This window comes from Ahaetulla prasina, chromosome 3 (assembly GCF_028640845.1).
Source record: "Ahaetulla prasina isolate Xishuangbanna chromosome 3, ASM2864084v1, whole genome shotgun sequence".
In the NCBI taxonomy this organism is placed as follows: domain Eukaryota; kingdom Metazoa; phylum Chordata; class Lepidosauria; order Squamata; family Colubridae; genus Ahaetulla; species Ahaetulla prasina.
Window position 1 is genome coordinate 140,049,429 of NC_080541.1, and position 21,147 is coordinate 140,070,575.

Genomic DNA, 21,147 nt, shown 5'->3' on the forward strand with positions numbered 1-21,147 from the left:
TGTGGTTTAATCCTTTTATTCTCTGGGGTTTTTTTTTTCATCTAGACTGCCAATTTTGAAATAGTGATCATCATTTAAAAATTTGTAACCAGATATAACCTAAAGAAATGGGCACAACATCTGAAATCTACAACAAATATTTTACACTATTTTATGTTACCTGACATTGTTTTTGAAAAAAGGTACTACATCAATTTTGTTAAGCTTCCTCACTTTTTGTGCTGTTTTCCAAGGTGACAATCTTTGGCAGGAGCTAAGCAACGTACATCTAGAACACATAACTATCATCCAATCTAAATGCTGCTTACACAACTACATTAAATATATTTGTTTAAAATATATTCACTAAAATCACACAGCAGGAAGCCACTCTTGTCACAACATTGTTAGTAAATTACTCTGTGCTTCTTCAGCATAAACCCAGAGATAAAATTGGGGGTGAAAGTGCCATTTTCATAATATACGTTTTCCTTGACTCTGCAGTTCAAGGTATACCTTCTGAATTTGCTCCAGACACTATAAGATAGCACCACATGCAGGCACAATGAAGAAACGTGTTCATTAAGGTTACCTATAAGGATTATTTTAGTAGTGAAATCTGGAATAGAATAGGAAGTATGAATAGAGACAAGAATTCTCCTTGATTTAACTCTCAGCCATGGAAAAGGAGAGGTTTGGAGCTAAGAAACAGAACTAAGAGTTCTGTTATGGTGGAGGACCTTGGAAGTTTTAGAACTTTAGAAGTTTGGAACTTCTAAGCAGACCGTAAGGGTGTAGCCTTTTCTATCAAACAAAGGGGTGAGGCTGGCAATAAGCACTAAATCTCAACAGCTACAAAATATGGTTCTAAGTTTATGAAATTAATGGAAGATTACTTGAATCTCGAGACCAGATGATCTCATGAGAATGGCACACACGCATATTTATACCTTACAATGAATAACTAATGAAGGTTTGTGTGCTACGTGGTTCCTTCGAGCACTGCCCTAACCTATGAATTTATAAATGGCTTCAGTCATCAAGCTTGGCTTTTTTTCCTGCAGGGCTGGGTTAGTTTCTGTCTTTTTGAAACGGAACTAAAGGACATACCGTATTTTTCAGAGTATAAGACGCACCTTCCTGCCCCCCCAAAAAAGGGGTGAAAATTTGAGTGCGTCTTATATACTGAATGTAGCCCCGCCCACCCTCTGGGCCCTGCCTCTCAGCAATTTACCTCCTTGCAGCAAGAAGAAACAGCCCATTTCAGCTTCAGCACAGCCTAATTAGCACAAGTTGATTGTCCTGTGGATAGACCTCCTGACTCTCAGCTGTTTCAGGCTGCAGGGATTGCCACTGCCTATTGCTGTGCGGGCCTCTGCTGCTTGCTGCAAGGAGGTAAATTGCTGTGAGCAGATTTTTTTTTCTTGTGCTAATCAAGCTTTGCTGAAAACGAAAATGAAAGTAAAGACTATTTGCTGTTTGCTGCAACAAGGAAAAAATGCTGGGAGGCAGAGGCAGATTTCTTTTTCTTGTTTTCCTCACCAAAAAAGGTAGGTGCGTCTTACAGTCCGGAGTGTCTTATACTCTGAAAAATACGGTAATGCTGTTTTTTCTGCAGACTTATAGAGCTGACCAAGTTGTTGAAGGAGCTTCCTTTATCACTGCTCAGCTGTTAACGTAAATAATCTGGCAGTAGAGAAGCTGGAGAAAGCTGGTTTAATCTTTGTATTCTGAACATTTATTCATAATTTGAGAAACAATTGAGTAGCAACAAGCAAAATGCCTATTATTTTATTGTCAGTTTTCTATTTCACTATCAAGTATGTTCCAAGTGGCATACAAAGCATTCCCTCCTCCAATTTTCCCACAAATTGCTTATAATCAATCTGAGAATAGAAGTGACTGATCACCTGATGAACTTCCATGACTGAGTATGGACTTGAAAGCTGGGTTTCATTGATGCTAGGTGAGCATCTTAACCACTTTAAAGAGCAAGCAGTACCTGAACATCAATGATTGTGTGTGCTTACAAAAAGGGTTTATCAGGAACAAAACTTTTAAATTTGGCCTCAGGCAATTTTGAGATACAGTGGATTTAAAGAAGTGTTCCACCCTGTCTGAGATGAAAAGAAAAATCTGGCCCTCTTTTCTAATCATTATTTTGATATCTGTAAAAATAATTCATCCTAAAATTTTTGAACAGAAGTTTTAAAAAAATGTTACCAGAATTTTAATTAGCTAAGACATATTTAAAATATTTATTTAAAATATTACTAGCTACTTTAAGGATGAAAACAGTCAAGTCAAGCCAACTGGAAAAAAAAACTCTGGGCTCTGACATCATTTCTCATTATCTGTGAAATCTTAGCATTAAGGATATTAAAAACGTTAAAGAGAAATGGTCGCAAGTTCAGGAATAATAAAAACATGAACATTAAGAAATGAGTGTTGAAATTGCATGAGATTTTTTAAATGCTTATTAGTTATGTTTAGGTATCCACATCGTAGTACAATATCATGTGACAGTATCTGATGCTGAAACATTTGCTATCAAATTCAATAAATCTTAAATTTAACGATAAAAAATGACTAGTGTTCTAATCCAAGACAATTAATAAGCTTAATTAATAAGCAAATTAGTAAGACAGCCTTCTGCTTGCTGATATGCATCTAGATCCTTGATGGCGAACCTATGGCACCCATGCCAGAAGTGGCACACAGAGCTATCTCTCTGGGTATGCCAGCTGTCACCTGTTGCTCTTCCGGGAACCAGAAGACCAGGTGACCAGCGTACATGTGCGCACCGGAAACATGAAGCTCAGCTTCCTGGTGCATGCATCCGTGCTGGAGAACTGTTCTTCTGGTTTCCGGCGCTCCTGCGCACCAGGGAGCTGCTGTTCTGATTTCTGGTGCTCCCCAACGTGCGCTCTCCCGTTTCAGTGCTCGGTGCCGAAAAGGTTCGCCAACATGGTCCAGATGGTCTGATGCATTTGGGCCAGTCACTCTCTCTTAGCCACCAACCCCTCAAAGGTAGCTATGGGAAAAATAGGAGGAAGGAGTATTGTGTGTATTTGCTGCCTTCAATTATTTACAAAGTAATAAAGGTGGGATTTACAAAATCTGATAAATAAATGCATACCCAATGTAGCTAGATGTGCCATTTGATGTGATTGGATGACTATAGATTCGGTATCCAGGATTTCAGGATTGTTGCAAATATAAACAATATAAATGAAACACCAAACCATTTTAAGTTTTTAAACAAATACAAAGGTATTAAAGGACTTTGCCTAGTAATGAAAAATCAGATTAACCTTTCTGTGAGAAAATTCTAAAGGAGTTCCTCTACCATTTAATTGAGAACGGAGCTAGATATTTCACAGTTCAGGAAGACTAGTCAAAATCACAAATTGCAAATGGATTCATTCAAGGCTGATTTTCGTTAGTGAAATATGTCACTTTAAAAAAAAAACACTGTAAAAGTTTGCAAATAAATACCCAACAAATGGAAAAATGTATTGATTCACCAGAAATCAATATTATTTAAACAAAATTTAAGATTGTAGCTTAAGTATCACTTTGGATAACCTGTGTCTGGGCTATCGCTTCAAATTCTACAGCAGATATATGCAAAACTCATTTCCTAGGACAAAATACTCCAATATTCCAAAGTGCACCAATCCACCATTCATGTATTTTCTCAGTGAGAACTCACTTCCTGTTCCTGGGACAAGGAGTTTTGTATACAACTGCTCAGCAGGTAACATTCATAATGTTCCTTTATTGGAAGGGGGGGAAGCTACCCGTGCATAGAAAATTAAATTTACCAATAGAAAAAGTCCAATCAGCTTTTTTCCTAAAATGTAGCTGTGAATTTTAAGAAAAATAGAACAGCAATTAAACTTATAAACTATTTTATATAAATGTTTTCATACACAAAATGGGTTGTGAGAATGTAACTTACTTTCAGGTTTTTTTCCCTCTATCTTTTCTCTTGTCTTTGGAATCTGGCTTTGGTCTTGCTGATCGAGCGAATTGCTAGGTATTTATTAAGGAACAAAAAACTAATTGCGAGTCTTAGCAAAAGCAACCAATTAACACAGAAAATGTTCAGATAATAAAGACAAGCAAACTAAAATGTTATAATACAACAGGGCATGAAGAATTAATTAAAAATAATCGTCAATGGTTTTATTAACAAATAATCCAAATACATTCTGATTCTGCCACATTTTATTTGTAACCGTTGCAAGTAATTTTAATCTCATGGCGAAGTGATGATGAAGCTAACAAAACAGTCACAAATGGCCCCAATGAAGTTCAGTAATTAGGCAGCTGCTCATTCAATTAGAAAGCTTTCAGTCTGTTTCAGGATTATTTGGGAGTTATAAAAAAGATAAGCACAGAATGGACATTTTCCCCCCTTCATACCTACTAGGTATAGTGGAGATAAATGTTCTTTAAACTCTTCAAAGAATTACTGTATTTTACAGAGTATAAGACACACCTTTTCCCCCCTAAAAGAGGCTGAAAATTTGGGGGTGTCTTATACTCTGAATGTTGCTTTTTTGAAGCTTTTTTTTCAGCCCTAAGGAGGCTCTAGCAAGTGAAGCGGTCTTCTGCAGGCTTTGCCTGCTCCCTTCAACTCTCAACTGTGTTTTAGAAGCTTTTTTCAGCACTAACAAGGTGAGTGAAGTGATCTCTGTGCTTTGCCTGCTTTTCTCATTGCTGCTCCCTCTCAGCTGTGCTTTAGCTGTTTTTTATCCCCAAGCAGGGGATAAAAAGCACGCACGCACAAAACCAGCAAACTGATGTGCTGACTGAACTAAGGACGCTAGCCAGATAAATACCTAGTAGGCAGATCCCCCCCCTCAATTTTCCTCACCAAAAACTAAGCTGCATCTTATATTACGGTGCGTCTTATACTCCGAAAAATACGGTATACTACTTTAACCAGTGATCTAAAACTTAGCAAAATAGAAATTCATATAGAAATTTCTATTTCTATTTCAAAATAGAAATAAAGTTCAAATGCTAAGTCATTTATCTTGATTAGAAACTATAATGGCTGCATTCACACATTGTAGCAAGCCACACAAAAAAAGCCCACATTTTAAATACAGGTGGTCCTTGACATATGAGCATAATTGAGCCCAGAATTACAGTTGTACGTTGGACTGCTCTTTAAATGGATCACCATGTGACCATGCATCCTTTTACAACTTTTTTTTTTTTGGCAGCAGCCGTTAGGCAAACACCACAGTCACTAAGTGAACAAAGCAAGCTCACTGTCAGCAATTGGTATTTTTTTTTGCTAGAAATTGGAAGTAAATGCCAGTTTCCAGGAAAAAACAAACATAAATCATAGTTATGTGACTATGAGAACGCTGCAAATAGCTGTAAATGCAGGACAGTTGCCGAACACCCAAAATGCAATCATGTGACCATGAGCGTAGAGGGGGAGCGCAGCAGTCAGAATTCTGAATCCAAGTTGTAAGAACCATTTTTTTTGGGGCGGGGGAGTGTCAGTTGTAACTTCAAATGGTCAAGGAATCAACTGTAACTTCAAGCAGTCAATTAAAGGACCAATTCTAAATCAAGAAGTATCTGTAGACACAATGTGTAATCCATGATCCTCACACCTGAACCTCAAAGAGATACTCCCACAGGATAAAAGCCTAGTATGACTTTATACTTCCAAACACTAATATTTGAATTTATCTGAGTTGTAGGTGAAAATAAGCAAGGCTTACTTGTGTTCAAATATAATACATTGCTAAATGGAGGATTCTGAGACTGCCCAGTTAACTAAAATGAAACAGAACTTTTAAAATGAAGGATACAACCACCATCGGCTTATCGAATAAGAGATATCCATTTGTTTCTTTTAAAGCTTTCGCAGCTGCTTTTTCATTAGGAAGGCCAATAAAAGCTTGTCCTTTCATGCGGCCTTCTTTCATTAAGCGTATATCAAACCTAGTGAATGCCAAGAGAAAGCATTTTATTATTTTTTGATTTGCTCACTATCCAACAGAGTGGACCATTCCTACAATTTAATAACTGTTTCAGATCATATACCGTTCATTTAACTATCTCTTCAAAAAGCCCAACACAGCTTTTTTTTTGGTAAGATGATATTCTATACAAAAATTGCCACTTAAACCAGGTTCTTACAAAGCTTAGAATAAAAGTAAGGAGTTTTTTCTGAAGCCTTGAATTTCCCCTATTAACCTTGGCTTATTTTGATATATAGTAGTTAAAATATATCTGCCAGGTTGCTTTTTGCTAGCATCCCCAATTTATAGCATCTATGTCTGCAACTAATTCCCATTAGTATTTTTAAAAATTATCTACTCTATAGACCCCATTTTTTACAATCTATCAATGTATATAAAACAGCACCTTCTTAAAACATTAAGATATGCTTTATCTGCCGTGTTCTTTTACTCAAGATGTCCATATCTAAATAGCTTGCCTTTTGTTTTTTCTTGTCCATTGCCATAACTGTTTTTTTAGTAATATTTGTCCCCGAACCTTTCCACCTTCTCTCAGTTCTATAGTCTCTTTCCCATCCATTACCCGATCTATATTCTTAAATTACTAGAGGGGGGGGATAAAAAGTCTTCTCCTGGAAATATACATAGTTCAGATTGCTTGTTAAGGTATACGTGTACACACACACATCTAAATCTAAAGATAATAATATTATTGTTTGATATATCCAAGCACTTACATTATTCGTTCAGTTTCTGATGAAAAGTCAATGTATCTTCCAAAAATAAATTTCAAATCCTGGGATTGAAATAAAAGCATAACAAAAAAAGTTAGTAACCATAATCAAAGAGCCAAAACATTCTGCTCCACTTCCAGTTACCTTTTCTTGAACTTGTTTCGATAAATTCTTCACATAAATTCGGCAGTTTGGATCTCCGGGGTCATAATTTTTGAACACAGAAAATGTTTCCATTTCTGAAACATACACAAAATTCAGAATATTATTTACAGTTTGGATATTGGGGTTACTTGCTTGATTAAATATTTAAAACTGATTATAAGTGACAGATCGAAATTAAAAAGTTAATATCACATGGAGATATAATAAAATTCAGTATTTCCACTGTATGCTATAAAATGTTTAAAAAAATTATACTCACCTTTTTTTGAGATTCTGCGTTTTTCTAACTCTCTTTTAGAAACAAATTCTGAAGGAATTTCATCCTCCTCATCTTCTGTGTCCTCTTTATGATTAGAACTGGGAGCCGGGAAAATTTTTCCAAATCCTTCATTAGCTATATCATCAGTTTCCGAGTAAGAGTCTAATTTTTTTTTTCAAAAAAGATGCAAAATGTTTAAATGTTGTTTAATCCAGTCACAAGAGTTGAATGAACAATTTAACAGCATCAGCATCAGTAAATTTCAGCATCCTTAATCTCAGTGAATTCAAAAAGCTTAAAAGTATTCCGGATTGATGCCGCCATCATCATCATAAATAGTAACTACTAGAGCAGAAATTCACAGCAGACATGATGTCTGAAAATGCTATGGTAATACCTAAACAATTCAGACCATTTGTGCTACCTCCACATAAATGCAGGTAGTCCTAATTTACTGACCACAATTGGGATTGGCAATTCTAAGCAATACAATCATAAAGTGAATAATCGTGTGACCACACCCAGTTTATAATGGCATCTCATTGAGTTTTGGCTGAAATGGTTAATCAAATCATCCACAATTAATCGTGATGTTATGTGACCATAACTTGTGACCTCCTGCTGGTTGGTGACTGACCTTGCTTGTTGGGAGCCAACTGTGAAGGTCGCAAATGACAACTGCATGACGACATGACATTGTAACTGTCGTAAATGCACACAGGTTGCCAAGCACCCGAATAGCAATCAGTCACATGACTGCGGGGATGCTGCAACGGCTCAACTTTAAGCCGCAATCATAAGTCTCCTTATTCGGTGCCAATGTGACTTAGAGTGATTGCTGAATGGTCAGTAAGCGAGGACTGTAAGTTTAATTCTCACATCATATTTTAGAATGCTTAAAAGCAGTATCTTGCAGAACTTTAGCAATCACTATTGGTATTATTTGTTTACTAGAAGTTAAGAAAGTAGTTTGCCTAAGCTCAACTAGCTAGTTCCTCAGAGAAAAGATCACAGAGATTAGTAATTTGACTCATTCCTCACACACTAGTGCACAAATACAAGAAATCTAAGCTGTAAATTGTCAGTAAGCAAACACTCATTTCATACCATCATTGTGCTCCTTTTCCAGGCTTTTCTGAAGAATAGTAGGCGTCTCTGAAGAAATGTTAAATTCAATCTTCTTGATGCCTATGGTTTGTGGCTGCTCAAACACATCTGAAGGTGTCAGTGCTGGGTGCAAATTGCTGTTCAAAACACAACATGTTCATTTAAAAAAAAAAATTGCTAAACAATATTTCCCCACATCTCCTAACCATTTTACATTTCTTTGAAAGCACTTTGACCTTTTATACAATAGCAGGCAATTAAGCAATCTAGTATCTTTCAGCAGACATTCCTTTCTTAACTAGCTTTGTGTGATCATTTGGAACAATGTAATTTGAAAAATTAATTTTGGTTGTAAATTCTTAAGTGACTGGTAATTAAGCAAGGACTTACTTGTAATTATTTATCAATCATATTTAGAGACTGTCTATCTCACTCACAAAATGACTCTTTAGCAATAGTGCAGATCAAAATGCATCTTCAATTTTTAATCATTGGGTGTAATATTGAAACAACTTCACTTTTTTATTAACTCAAAAGTGCTGTTCAGAAGACAACTGAACTTTCTTGGTTTTCTTCCTTGAAAATGTTTCACTTCTCATCTAAGAAGTTCCATCAGTTCAGCCAGAACACAGCACCTTTGGGATAACCATGACTTGGATGACTGAGAATCTCCATACTCACCTTTTTATTAAGAAAACATATTTTGATCACTCTTCTGAATATTCAGAGTAGTTCAGAAATACATGCTTGTGGGGGAAAAAAACTATTCTAACATTAGAGTAATTTTATTAATTCCTGAGACAAAAGTCCGACAGGCTCTCAGGCAGTGGTGAAATCCAAATTTTTTTACTAGCGGTTCTGTGGGCATGGCTTGGTGGGCATGCCAGGGGGAGGATACTGCAAAATCTCCATTCCCTCCCCACTCCTGTGGGAAGGATATTGCAAAATCTCCATTCCCACCTCTCTCTGGGGTCAGCCAGAGATGGTATTTGCCGGTTCTCCAAACTGCTCAAAATTTCCGCTACTGGTTCTCCAGAACCTGTCAGAATCTGCTGGATTTCACCCCTGCTCTCAGGTATCCTAAAACCTGTAAATAAAGTTGTTCCTCAGAAAAGATGGAATTGCCATCTCTGTGTACTCCTGTAGAAAAACTTATGATTAAATATTTGCTTGATTCAGCAAATCAAGAATCTGAATAAATATTCTATACATACAGTGCTTGGAGCTAGTAGACCTGGAAAATAATCCAGGGACAAGCAGGTGGACTAGAGCAGGGGTCACCAACTTTTTGGACCCCAGGGACCACTAAATTCATAATTTTAAATCCCATGGACAATTAATACAATCTGCCTAATGGGTGGGCGTGGCTAGGTAGTTATGTGACTGGGTGGGTGTGGCCAACTCAATGTCACTCACATCGAGGGGGTGCCTTGTTAGCCTCTATTCACCTCTCCCCTCCCCACCTGGGCTTCTTAGGGCCCCAACAGGAAGCAGGAGCTAAGAGAAAGAGTTGGCAAAACAGCTCAGGTCCAATTGGATCTGACTGAGAAGGAGGCTCAGTAGAAACATCTCACTGAGGACTAGGAGCATAGGCTTTCCAAGCAGAGGGAAAACCTGCAGGAGTGCAAAGCCAGGTACAGGCTCCTGGAGGCTCAGTGGGCTGAGATGGTCAGCCAGTTCCAGGCCATGATGCAGTCCCACTGGAACAAGGTCCTTCAGCTCTTCGCTCAGCGGCACTTCCCTTCAGCCTTTACCCAAAGCCCCACACCAGGAGGCCGAAGCAGACCCCAAGTCGGAATTTCTGCCCCCCTCTGACCCACACAAAAAGATCCCGAAGGGGGAGACTCTCTGCAGTAACATAAACATTCATTGCACGTATCTGTCCCAGGGGCCATAGTTTGAGGACCCCTGATTTAGTGCAATATAAAAAAATGCAAATAATTTTTCTGTGGACCACCAAAATTTTCTCGCAGAGCACCAGTGGTCCACGGACCACCAGTTGGTGACCGCTGGACTAGAGAACTAATTTAACTCGGTTATAGTTCCCCTGTGCATCTACAGGCCACACAGGCAGAAGTTTAATACTGGGAAAGAAGTCAAACCTCAACTCATCGTTTTTCACGAGCAATTCTAGTTAAGGTATTTCTGTCCCAACGGAAGCCACTGTCTGCTAAATTAAACTTCAAATCCTTTCTACAAAACTGTGAGCTACAACCTCATATTAAACATGGACTTTATGCATGCTATAATTATCGCTATTATTTTAAAAAATCCATATTTATTTATTTTTTTCAAAACCAGCTTAAGGTGATATTTTCAATTCCCAGTGAGTCAAAACCCAGGAAACAGAAAATAATGTATATTCCTTATGATCCACTACACATACACTATGATGGATTTCGATTTCATGATCCACATACACACGGCTTGCCTTAGACTTTCAGGCCAATTATTGGCTACAGAATAATATGACTAGACAGACATTCAACAAAGCAGCTTTCTTAATCATTTAACGTACATATCCTAGGATAAATATATGAGCCATGGTGGTGCAGTGGTTAGAGTGCAGTACTGCAGGTTACTTCTGCTGCCTGCCGGCTGCCTGCAATTTGGCAGTTCAGATCTCACCAGGCTCAAAGTTGACTCAGCCTTCCATACTTCCGAAGTGGGTAATATTGTTGGGGGCAATATACTGACTCTGTAAACCGCAGAGAGGGCTGTAAAGCGGTATATAAGTCTAAGTGCTATTGCTATTTTCTATATAGAAATATAAGGCACATTATATTCCCCAAACATGATCTATAATATAAGCAGGCAAAACTGGCTTAATGTGCTGTGTGAAAGTCAACAAGCAATTAGTCTTTCATTCAAGGCATCCACAAGGGTACAATGTGGTTTACTGTTAATTGGCAATATTATGCATTAACTTTTGTGTCATACCTGGGTGGAGCAACTAGGGAAACATTTAATAAGTCCTTTATCTTCCGTTTTTTTCTTGTGTGACGCTGCTTTGTTGGCATCGGTCGTTTTGGCTGAAGGGTTGCTAGTTCCATCAATTTTGTAAATCTAAAAATTGAATATATAGTTAACTTTTTGTATCTGTACAGCAAAATGAATTTTTCTAATGTCTTCTTAGATAGATATTAACATTTTGGAGAAGGAGAAGAAGTAAGAGGGTTGATTCTTGTGTAAAATGTTAATGTCTTTCTAAGAGATCCAATACTGCAATAGAGAGCTATAGCACAGAAATTAAAATGGTTAATTATAGCTTTATGTTTATTTATGGGCTTGTCTATCCCATGATTGAAAGCCCAAGATAGCAGAAAATCTACGAAAAGGATTCTTAAGTATGGAGCCTATCCTTTTTCATTTGCAATTCCTTTTCTGAATCACATGATTCAGTTCAGTGCAGGGTCCCAAAAGAAACAGAATGCCTCAATAGTTATGAAGTCTGTATAATAAACCAAAGCTGGTATTTAAGTAGCAGGATTGGGTTCCTATGTTACCATGCTCTAGAAGAGGTGCAAAGAAAGCACAAATCATATGACTTAAGTTCATTGTAGCCGAAGGCAAATACTGAACTGCAGTTCTATGCATATATTTGAAACAAGTTGATTTTACTGCTTTCAAGGTTGTAGAATGTTGTCCGGGCATATACTGCAAACATTTCAATAAAAGAGCGCAACTCCAAATTTTACTATCTATAGGCTAAAAGAAACTAAAACTTGCACCCAAAAGATAGTACTTTGCTGAAGTCTTATCAACCTTTCTTTTTCTTCTTCATCGGCACTTTCATATTCAGACTCATCTTTATTTGAGTCTTGGCTGTCGTCGTCTTCAGGCAATGGAGGATCCTCAGGAGGTAAAGGAGGAATAGGAGGTGGCAAGGGGATATACTCTTCATACTAAACAAAGTAAAACATAGAATTTCTCATTACCTAATCTCTCAAGTAATCATTTAAATGCAAGAATTCTTATGCACACATAAACATACACACTTATACAATATCACACTATGATCTATCGAGTCATATTCCCTATCACAAATTACATCACATGCAATCATAAAGACAAAGACCAAAGTTTCTGCATCACAATTGCAATACATTCCCAAATGGAAAGTCAACAATTAAACCAGAGAGAAGCCCAAAAGGGGACTAAGCAAAACATTCTTCTGTGTATGCAACTTTTTAAAAAACTATTTGACTGCAATGAGAAGTTGGAACAGGAAGTACAAACTGCAATTTCATATTCTTCATTTATTCTGGATTATTCAGATTAACGATACATAGCCTAATATTTGAAGACTATCAAAATTGCTCGTGTTGTTCGAGAGATGCTCCACAGTGGGCTGAGTAGTTCCATCTATTGCTCCACCATGGGGAAGAGCAAAAGAAATAAAGACTAAAAAAGTGGTAGAAAACTCAACAAGATACTGCAAATTTGAGCTAGGCTGAAACACAGCCTTTTCCATTTTAGGGTCTGGGCCAAATCTTTTACCTACTGAAATAGGTTTTCACAATACTGTAAAAATACTTTAAGAAAAAGTTAAAAGCTAGAGGTACTCTGGTTTCTGACCTTAGGGAGAAAATGTAAATTCTATATGCACAATTGCTTTTATTCCCATTATTGTGAACAGCGAAGTTCCTTACCATGGGTGGCCGTGCAGTAATTGGCCCAAAAGGAGGTGGAAGATTCATTTTGTTCATAAGATGCAGAACCTGAAATGGAATAGTAGCATAATATTCAAATGGTAATTCTTAAAAATATTCCAAGAGTTTTACATAATTATGCCAATGATCTTTGGAACAAAAGCTTGCCATATTATTTCAAGCACTGTGTGTGTGTGTGTGTGTGTGTGTAGGTATACATACACACACATATTACAGATTTGTACAACTATTTCACACTGCACAGCTAAGTAGAAATTTGCATTTGAGGAGCAAGTTCCGGACTTGGGGGAAAAAGGTAGGGGAAGATTCTTCGTGTGAATATTAAATTACCTAATTTAAGCATCTTTCAAAGGAAGATTTATAGAGACATATTTTAAAGCACAATGATCTCTTAATATAATGCAGTAATTCAGGAAGAAGGCAGTAAGTTCCAATTATTATCATTCCAAAAACAATGGCGCAAAATGAAGCAAATTAATGGTTTGATCACACAAGAAAATGTGCCTAGGAGGGCTTCTCGGTGGCGCCACCCTTCTCGTTGGGTGCTAATTTATGGCACTCCGCATTGAATATGGTAAAAGCCGGATTTAACAACTGATCCCGGCTTCATTTCTCTCTCTGGTTGAAAGAGAGAGACAGAGCAAGGGGGAGGATTTGGGTAGATTCTCCTAGGGGCTTTGTTTTTGTAATACAAAGCCCTGAACGGTCGAATCCCCTTATTTACCCCTCCCCCACCTCCAGTATTCTCTGCGCTCCTGAAAAAGCAGGAAAAGAGGAAGGTGTCCACTTCTGCTAACAATTGATTTCTTTTTGTGGATACGAAAAGCAGGCGGAACGAGTGTGAGGAACAATTATTGGTTTGCAAGTATTTTTGATTTTCTGACTTCCGCCCCCCCTTCAGTTTCGTTTTAGAGAAACTGAAAGCAGAGCGATACATCAAAGGGAGCTTTGCTGTTGAATCGAAACTGAATGGAGATTTTATCTTATTGTGTTTGACTGTGGACTGTTGGATTATATTACGCTGTTTAAGTACTTTACAAGGGGATTCTCAGCAGGAATTTTGTTATGGAGGTTCTTTCAGAAGAATGGATTCGTGACTTTATACAGGACTACACAGAAAGTATGTATTTAATTATTCAAAAATATGAATTGATAAAAAATGGGGACGTTTTGGATGAGAGTTTGGAGCAAATTAACCAGTGCAATTATTCGGAAAATGGAATGGAGGACATACAAATAAAAGTGGATAAATATGAAGATTTGATCGTGAAGAAACAAGGTGATCTAAAGAAGTTTTCTTTAAATAGTTTGGATGAGCTGCCTGAATTTGTGCTACAGGAGATTGTTCCTCAAATGGAAAAGACTCACAAGCTTAATGTTTCCCAAGATTTCTCTTTTTGGACTGATGGAATATACGGCAGTAATTTTTGGATTTCTGGACATAAGGAATTACTAGGAAATATTGTGATTGACTTTTTAAAAGGAGCAACGAAGGAAAGACAGAGATTAATGCACCAAAAAAAATGGCAAGAGACAAAAGTATTATTTTTGAAACAAGGTTTTTTTAAAATATTAATAGACAAAAATATTAGTGTCCCCGAAAGGCAATTTGTGATTATAAGAGACTAGATATTTGGATATATTGGACTTTGATGAGGAAGGACTAAAGTTGAATAGATATTATAATTAATTAAATAATATTGTAATTTTCTCTATTGAAATTTTATAAATTTTATAATCTGTTGTATTGAATTTTAAATAGAATATTCTTGAAAGATCTTATGTAAGAAGGACTTGGGGGGGGGAATTATATGGTTATATGGTTATAGAAGCTATAAGGGAGCTATTCTCTGAACTGGATTGGATTTTTATGCTTTAGCTGGTTTTAAATATTTTAGGATTAATTTGTTCTACTGATTTATATATTTTATTACTGTTTATTGTTAATTTTTTGAAGGATTTGGTTATGTAAGGAGGAAGTCAGAGTTAGAGAGGGAGAATTGGTATAATAGTTTTGGGAAAAAAATTTTTTTAGCATATGTTTGTTTTATTTTTAACTATACCTTGTGTTTGTTCCGGGAAGCCAGGGAGGGAGGGGGGAGGGGGTTTGTGAAGGGAGAGGGGTTGGGGGGAAAAAAAATTTTTTTTGTAAAACTTTTTGAATAAAAAAAAAAAAAGAAAAAAAGAAAATGTGCCTAGGATGCTTCCAAGCTTCTAAAAATAATTATTATAAATTTGCAATTTTAAAATAGTCAAAACAGGATTATTAAAGAACTATAATAATAATTGCCTAAAAGTCATATTTTATAATAAAGAACTTGAAAAACAAAATACTATTGCTCAATATTACAGCTACTTATGGTGATGCTTGAAAGTTTATATAATTTTAAACAATTACAAGTACTTCTGTTAAAATGCAACTATACCAAAAGACAATATGACTTTTTAATGCTTTCACAGATGATGTATGAAAGGGGTTGCTTCCTACTGAATTTTAAACTTCTCTGTAAGGCCTAAAAGGGGTGTTTCATTCTATGACCAGTTATTTCTTCTTCTGGCCTCATAAACATGCTTACGTTTTTAGGGAGTAAGGAACTGCAAGGATTGGATTCAGTTAGCCTGGGTAATCTTAGCTTGACAGAACAGAGAAGCTGGGTAACAGAGAACTTTTTTTCTCTATATGTATTATTGGGAGAGAGGGTGACTACTCTTTGTTTTTGGAAGGGATCTTTTTAAATTCAGATTCATCTCCCTTTTGAGTAAATATGGACAAACCTATACTCAATAAATTAGGAAGCATCAACTAATAAATAGAAACAGAGATAAAGACTGTAGATCAGAAACATGCTTTGAAAGATTCCTTTGGGTCTGAAAAGGAATTTGTGTGAGTGATAATATTACAGCCAACTGTGAAACCTTCATTTTGAAAGACCAAAGACAGCAGGAATACAAAGGCATAGAAGGAATACAGTGATCTCTACTTCGTTCCAAAAGAAAATAGGTGTGTCAATTCTATCAAATACTGAAGATACACATTCACCGAAAGTTTTTCTACCAATTGAATTTGTCCCTTAAATAATTCATTAATAACTAACACTGAAGCAGTTAATACCCAGAAGTAATATTTTTGTCACACTTAAGAATAAGCAGGGTTAGAACTGTTGAATATTATATTCAAATAAAAGAAGCTATACATACTTACCTGTACATAGAATTTAGGAACACTTGCCAAAGCATTTGCTATGTTGGCTAAGATTGTACTGGACGGTGGGGGATACAAATACTTGAGGCACGAATTTATAGGGAATGTTAACCTGTAGAAAACAATGAGATGTTTATTTATATCCAGCCTTACTATTTTTACAAATAACTCAAGGTAGAAAACATATCCAACACTTTCCTCCTTTTATTTTCCCCACAACAACCCTGCGAGGTGAATTGGGTTGACAGAGAATGACTGGCCTAAGGTCACCCAGTTGGTTTCATGACTAATATAGGACTTGAACTCACAGTCTCTTCCTTTCTAGACTGGTGTCTTAGCTTGATTAAGCACATTAAGTATTCAAGGTTATACATTTGTACAGATGCTGAGAAATTCTCAAAGATCAGTCTAGCCCCATATAGTTTTGGATTTATTTATCTGCTTCATTGATGCTGTTCTCTCTCTATTGCAACTTTACTAATTTTCTATGTGATCCTGTTAAAATGCACAGCCAATAGCCTACTAACATACTTAAAAGAAACATTATAGGTTGTATTGTTAGTTTTGGGGACATTGTGTTTGTCTTTCTAATACCACATGGAAACTACTTTTCTAATGAAGAATAATTTCAGAACCTAAAACGCTGCTCCATGTTGTTCAATATATAATATTTCATTTGGTATGTTCTAGTGCTGATGTACACAAACACTGGAAAGTTAGACCTCAAAGCATTTAAAATGGCAATACCAAAAAGGAAACATATTGGGGGGAAAATCAGGAATCAGCAAACTCTAACACATCTTTGCCGAAATTAAATTTGGGGGAATTAGAATACCATATCAAGTAATGGTGGGGTGCAGTGATGTTTTCAGAAAGTACGGGATCTGCTGCTTTCCAGGTTTAGATCTAATACAAGTTTTATCCAAAGAAATAGGGGGAAACTCTTCATCCTATGTAAATGTTAAGGTAGAATTATTCTGGAAAATATTGTAGTTCTAAGGGTATAAGGGAAAGTGGTTGATCTGCAAAGCTAATAAGGTTCCTTCATTGATTTTGAATTTGTTTACATGTATGCAAGTAATTTGAGGTTACAATGTGGTAATCTGATCACACGATCACAACCAGGTACTAACCCATGGCTAGGAGCAACTCCACTTTCAATTCTGAGACAGGTTAGGTCTTTTTGCCCCTTCTCTTCTTTGACAGGTTCTTCAAGGCTAAATAATTATAGCAATAAACAATGAATACATCAAAACATTATGTGGCAGGCTGAATTTAATCTAATATTCATTCAACAAGCAAAATTTCTAAATTGCTCATTCATGTTATTCCAGTCTGCCTGATTTTTTTTTTCCTGCAAAGAAACGCATCCAAGAAACAACAATGCTGGAAAAATACATATAGAACAGTAACTTATGCTATTTCTATGAAATTATTAGTTGAGGAGGACTCACAGACATTAATCAAATATCCAAATCAGTATTTAAATTTATGCGCAAATATTTAAATTCATCAATAATGCAAAATATTCCTGTAAATATAAGTGGCTTTTGAATGTTTACAGGTATCATGACTCTAAGATCAGCGATAAAAACACTAACTGAAAAAAGGACAATCTTAACTTCCTTACTTTATATTATTATTAGCAGTAATGCAAATACGATTTGGATAAACAGTATGGATCCTTCCATATTAATCACATGAATCGTGTGTGTGTGTGTGTGTGTGTGTGTGTGTGTGTGTTAAGGGATATGTTATTAACTATCTGCAGTATTTAGTTTTCAAGCTGTTATACATCTACTGAGCTTAAAATGTTCACATACCTTTTGTCTTTTTCAGAAGGCTGGCTAATTGCAAGACCACTCTCTTGCTCCTTTGCATATTCAACTACAAGAGTGTGGCCTAGAAGATTGAGCTGATGTAGTTTTGATAAAGCCTTAAATAAACAGAATACAACAATAAGCTAAATGAACCAATATTATTTTAAAAGAAAAAGATCAATGGTTTTTCAAGCTTTTCATTTTTTCCCCTCTTCTAATTTGCCTAGAACTGAGCACTGTAGCGAAAAACACTGTAGAGAAAAGAATGGTACTCCTCCACTTTCTAATTCTAATTTGCTCTGAAATATGTTGAAACTGACACAAGTAAATGACTTCCACATTTTTTGCTCCATAGTCCATGGAACAGACACTTTACTTTTGATATATGACTTAATATATTTGTGTAAATAATGGAGCAAATGAAAGTAGCATGGACTATTGGTACTACTATACCTAAGATTTCATAGCACACCTTTTTGAAGCAATAACTACAATATGGAGTAAAGATTGGTGAATGTCATTTGCCTGTGTCAGTTTCATCTTATTTCATAACTCGTTGAGATAACTTGGGGAAAAGTTGAAGGGTACCAATATTTTTGGCCACACGTGAATAAAGCTGGATCAGGGATGAGTAGAAGAAAAACGATATCCTGATTAGTACTACTGTGCACTCTTAAATCAGAAAAATATGGAATATAGGTAGTCTTGGGTTATGACAGCAACTGGAACTAGGATTGCTGATGCTAAGTGATGGAATTGTAAAGTGTGACCACACATGACTCTATCACTTTAGTGAAGGCAATCCCGGCAGTCCATGTGAACACAGTAACCCCACAATGTGCAGGTCATTAAGTGGGAACAGGTGGGAGTCCAAATAGTTGATAGTTGGGAGGGTGCTGAGACTGAATGTTAGGAAGCATGGGTAGGTCAACAGGGGCCATGGGAGGATCACTGGAAGCCAAGGGAAGGCAGGGAGTTGCTGCAGGCAGGATCCTTGGAGTGGTTGAAGCAACTTGTGTCTTCCCTGAAAGTTTTCCTACTAACTTTGGGAAACTGGTAGGGAAAGTTGCAGATAGCATTCACCTGATGCAGTTTACTCTGATGTTATAATCGTAAGCCAGGCACCGAATGCCTGGATAGAGATCATGTGATTGTGGGGATGGGACAACTGGAACTTCAAGGACTGGTCCCCAGACCATCTTTTCAGCCCATTATAAATATGAATGATCACTGACTAAATGAACATAAGCCAAGAACTACCTGTATATGATTACATTACAATAAGTAATTAATAGCTCTTCCAATATCCCATAGCTGGCTATGACAGCTAACTTCTAAAATTCAGTAACATCTGGAAGGCATATCCAGCATCTGCCTGCATTTACATATGACTTCACAAGTCAAGCAATCATTTTTCACATTACATTTTACGTATAAGCATCGCTGTAGGAACGCAGCAGGGCACCTGAACCTGCTATATGGACACACAGTGCTATACAAGTATGAAATCAACGGGGTAAAATAGTTTAAAAGCTCAATACACACCTGAGTAGCTGCGTTTTCATTGGGAAAAGTTGCAAAAGCTGTATGTTTCTGAAAAATAAACCAGACCCAAGTTTGCCTTTTGTACAAAGAGAAAACATGTTTTAGGCACTACAACATTAAGTGTTGTATCATTAAGTGTTAAATTTGTACCCTATGGCTATCATTAAGTGTTGTAAGTATTGTACCTTGATGAAGGTATCTTTTCACATATGTACACTGAGAGCATATGCACCAAGACAAATTCCTTGTGTCACACTTGGCCAATAAAAAAATTCTATTCTATTCTATGCACTACAACCTGCCACAACCAAAATGCAGGTTGTTTTATTCCCTTTTTTCAAATCATCTATAGAATCGTGATCGGATTCACCATACTTTTCTGAATATATTTGTATCGGTGACCCTCTAGATCAGGGGTCTCGAACCTTGTCAACTTTAAGACTTGTGGACTTCAACTCCCAGAGTTCCTCAGCCAGCAAAGCTGGCTGAGGAATTCTGGGAGTTGAAGTCCACAAGTCTTAAAGTTGACAAGGTTCGAGACCCCTGCTTTAGAATCCCAGCCTTGTTCTTTTGCGCGCTCTCTCTCTCTTTCAATCAAATTTGTTGCTTTTGTCTGACTACTGGTTAGCTTCGGGCCAGTTTTATCCCTGGCACTTATAGGAGGCATTTACCTATCAAATTTATGTTGCCGCCCATCTCACAGGCGCGACTCTGGCTGGAATGCAAAAAAAACGGCGTTAAAATAAATATATTTTACTTCAGGCAGAGGAGAGATGACACCCATCCAATCCAGGAGATGCCATCCTGTGACTTACGCTACTGAAAACTAGACAACGCTTTTTAAGATATTAAACAACCCTGCGTGCCCCCAGGTGCCTCTTCCCTACCAGCCTGCCGTAGTCCGAAAGGATCCGCACTGACGAAGCCCCGAAGTGCCTCAGCAACTCTTCCTTCTCCGAGGCCGTCAGTACGGCGGGCAAATGCCGCACCAACAGGATCCGATTGCTTTTTCCCGGTCGCAGCTGCCGACCACCCATCTCCGAACTGGGCACCGCCATATTTTTCCACCCAATGGCGGAGAGGTTGACGTTGCGCATGCGCCTCCGTTTTGCAAGGACCCGCTTGGGATCGTCATCTCGTAGAGCGAAACGCAAAACGCGGAGGACCTAGGAGTCTCGCGAGAATTGGAACACCCTATGGGGAAATAGCCTCTCGGCCCAAAGAGTTACACAGTCTGTTCTCAAAACTAAGAAGAGTGGCCAGGAAAGTTTGAATATGGAGTGGAGTAATAGAGAATGTCTAGCTGTGAGTTGCTTTTTATATGACAGCAATATCCGCACAGGGATGCTGTTCTCTTTTGTAGCGAGCTTCCTCAAATAGAATAGAATAGATTTTTTTTTTAATTGGCCAAGTGTGATTGGATACACAAGGAATTTGTCTTGGTGCATATGCTCTCAGTGTACATAAAAGAAAAGATACGTTCATCAAGATAAGACATTTACAACACAATTGATGGTCAATATATCAATATAAATCATAAGGATTGCCAGCAACAAGTTATAGTCATACAGTCATAAGTGGAAAGAGATTGGCGATGGGAACTATGAAACGATTAATAGTAGTGCAGATTCAGTAAATAGTCTGACAGTGTTGAGGGAATTATTTGT

General features: G+C 37.1%; 1 protein-coding gene across 4 annotated transcripts in view; it reads right to left on the minus strand.

The window, feature by feature from the left end:
• The window catches only part of RNPC3 (RNA binding region (RNP1, RRM) containing 3), a 33,804-nt gene extending 13,230 nt beyond the window's left edge, over nt 1-20,574 (minus strand). For all 4 annotated transcript variants that reach the window (XR_009154086.1, XR_009154085.1, XM_058174513.1 and 1 more), the window contains exons 1-14: nt 20,368-20,574; nt 19,481-19,528; nt 17,939-18,051; nt 17,249-17,332; nt 16,116-16,227; nt 12,893-12,961; nt 12,006-12,145; nt 11,181-11,306; nt 8,241-8,377; nt 7,134-7,295; nt 6,854-6,948; nt 6,713-6,771; nt 5,823-5,955; nt 3,944-4,017 (exon numbers count right to left, since the gene is read on the minus strand). Coding sequence is in view for 2 of the 4 variants with exons in the window: in XM_058174513.1 (XP_058030496.1) it covers nt 3,946-4,017; nt 5,823-5,955; nt 6,713-6,771; nt 6,854-6,948; nt 7,134-7,295; nt 8,241-8,377; nt 11,181-11,306; nt 12,006-12,145; nt 12,893-12,961; nt 16,116-16,227; nt 17,249-17,332; nt 17,939-18,051; nt 19,481-19,528; nt 20,368-20,538 (1,521 nt within the window). In the remaining 2 variants the exon portion in view is untranslated. The remainder of the gene's footprint in view (nt 1-3,943; nt 4,018-5,822; nt 5,956-6,712; nt 6,772-6,853; nt 6,949-7,133; nt 7,296-8,240; nt 8,378-11,180; nt 11,307-12,005; nt 12,146-12,892; nt 12,962-16,115; nt 16,228-17,248; nt 17,333-17,938; nt 18,052-19,480; nt 19,529-20,367) is intronic.
• Between the last annotated feature and the right edge of the window lie 573 nt (nt 20,575-21,147).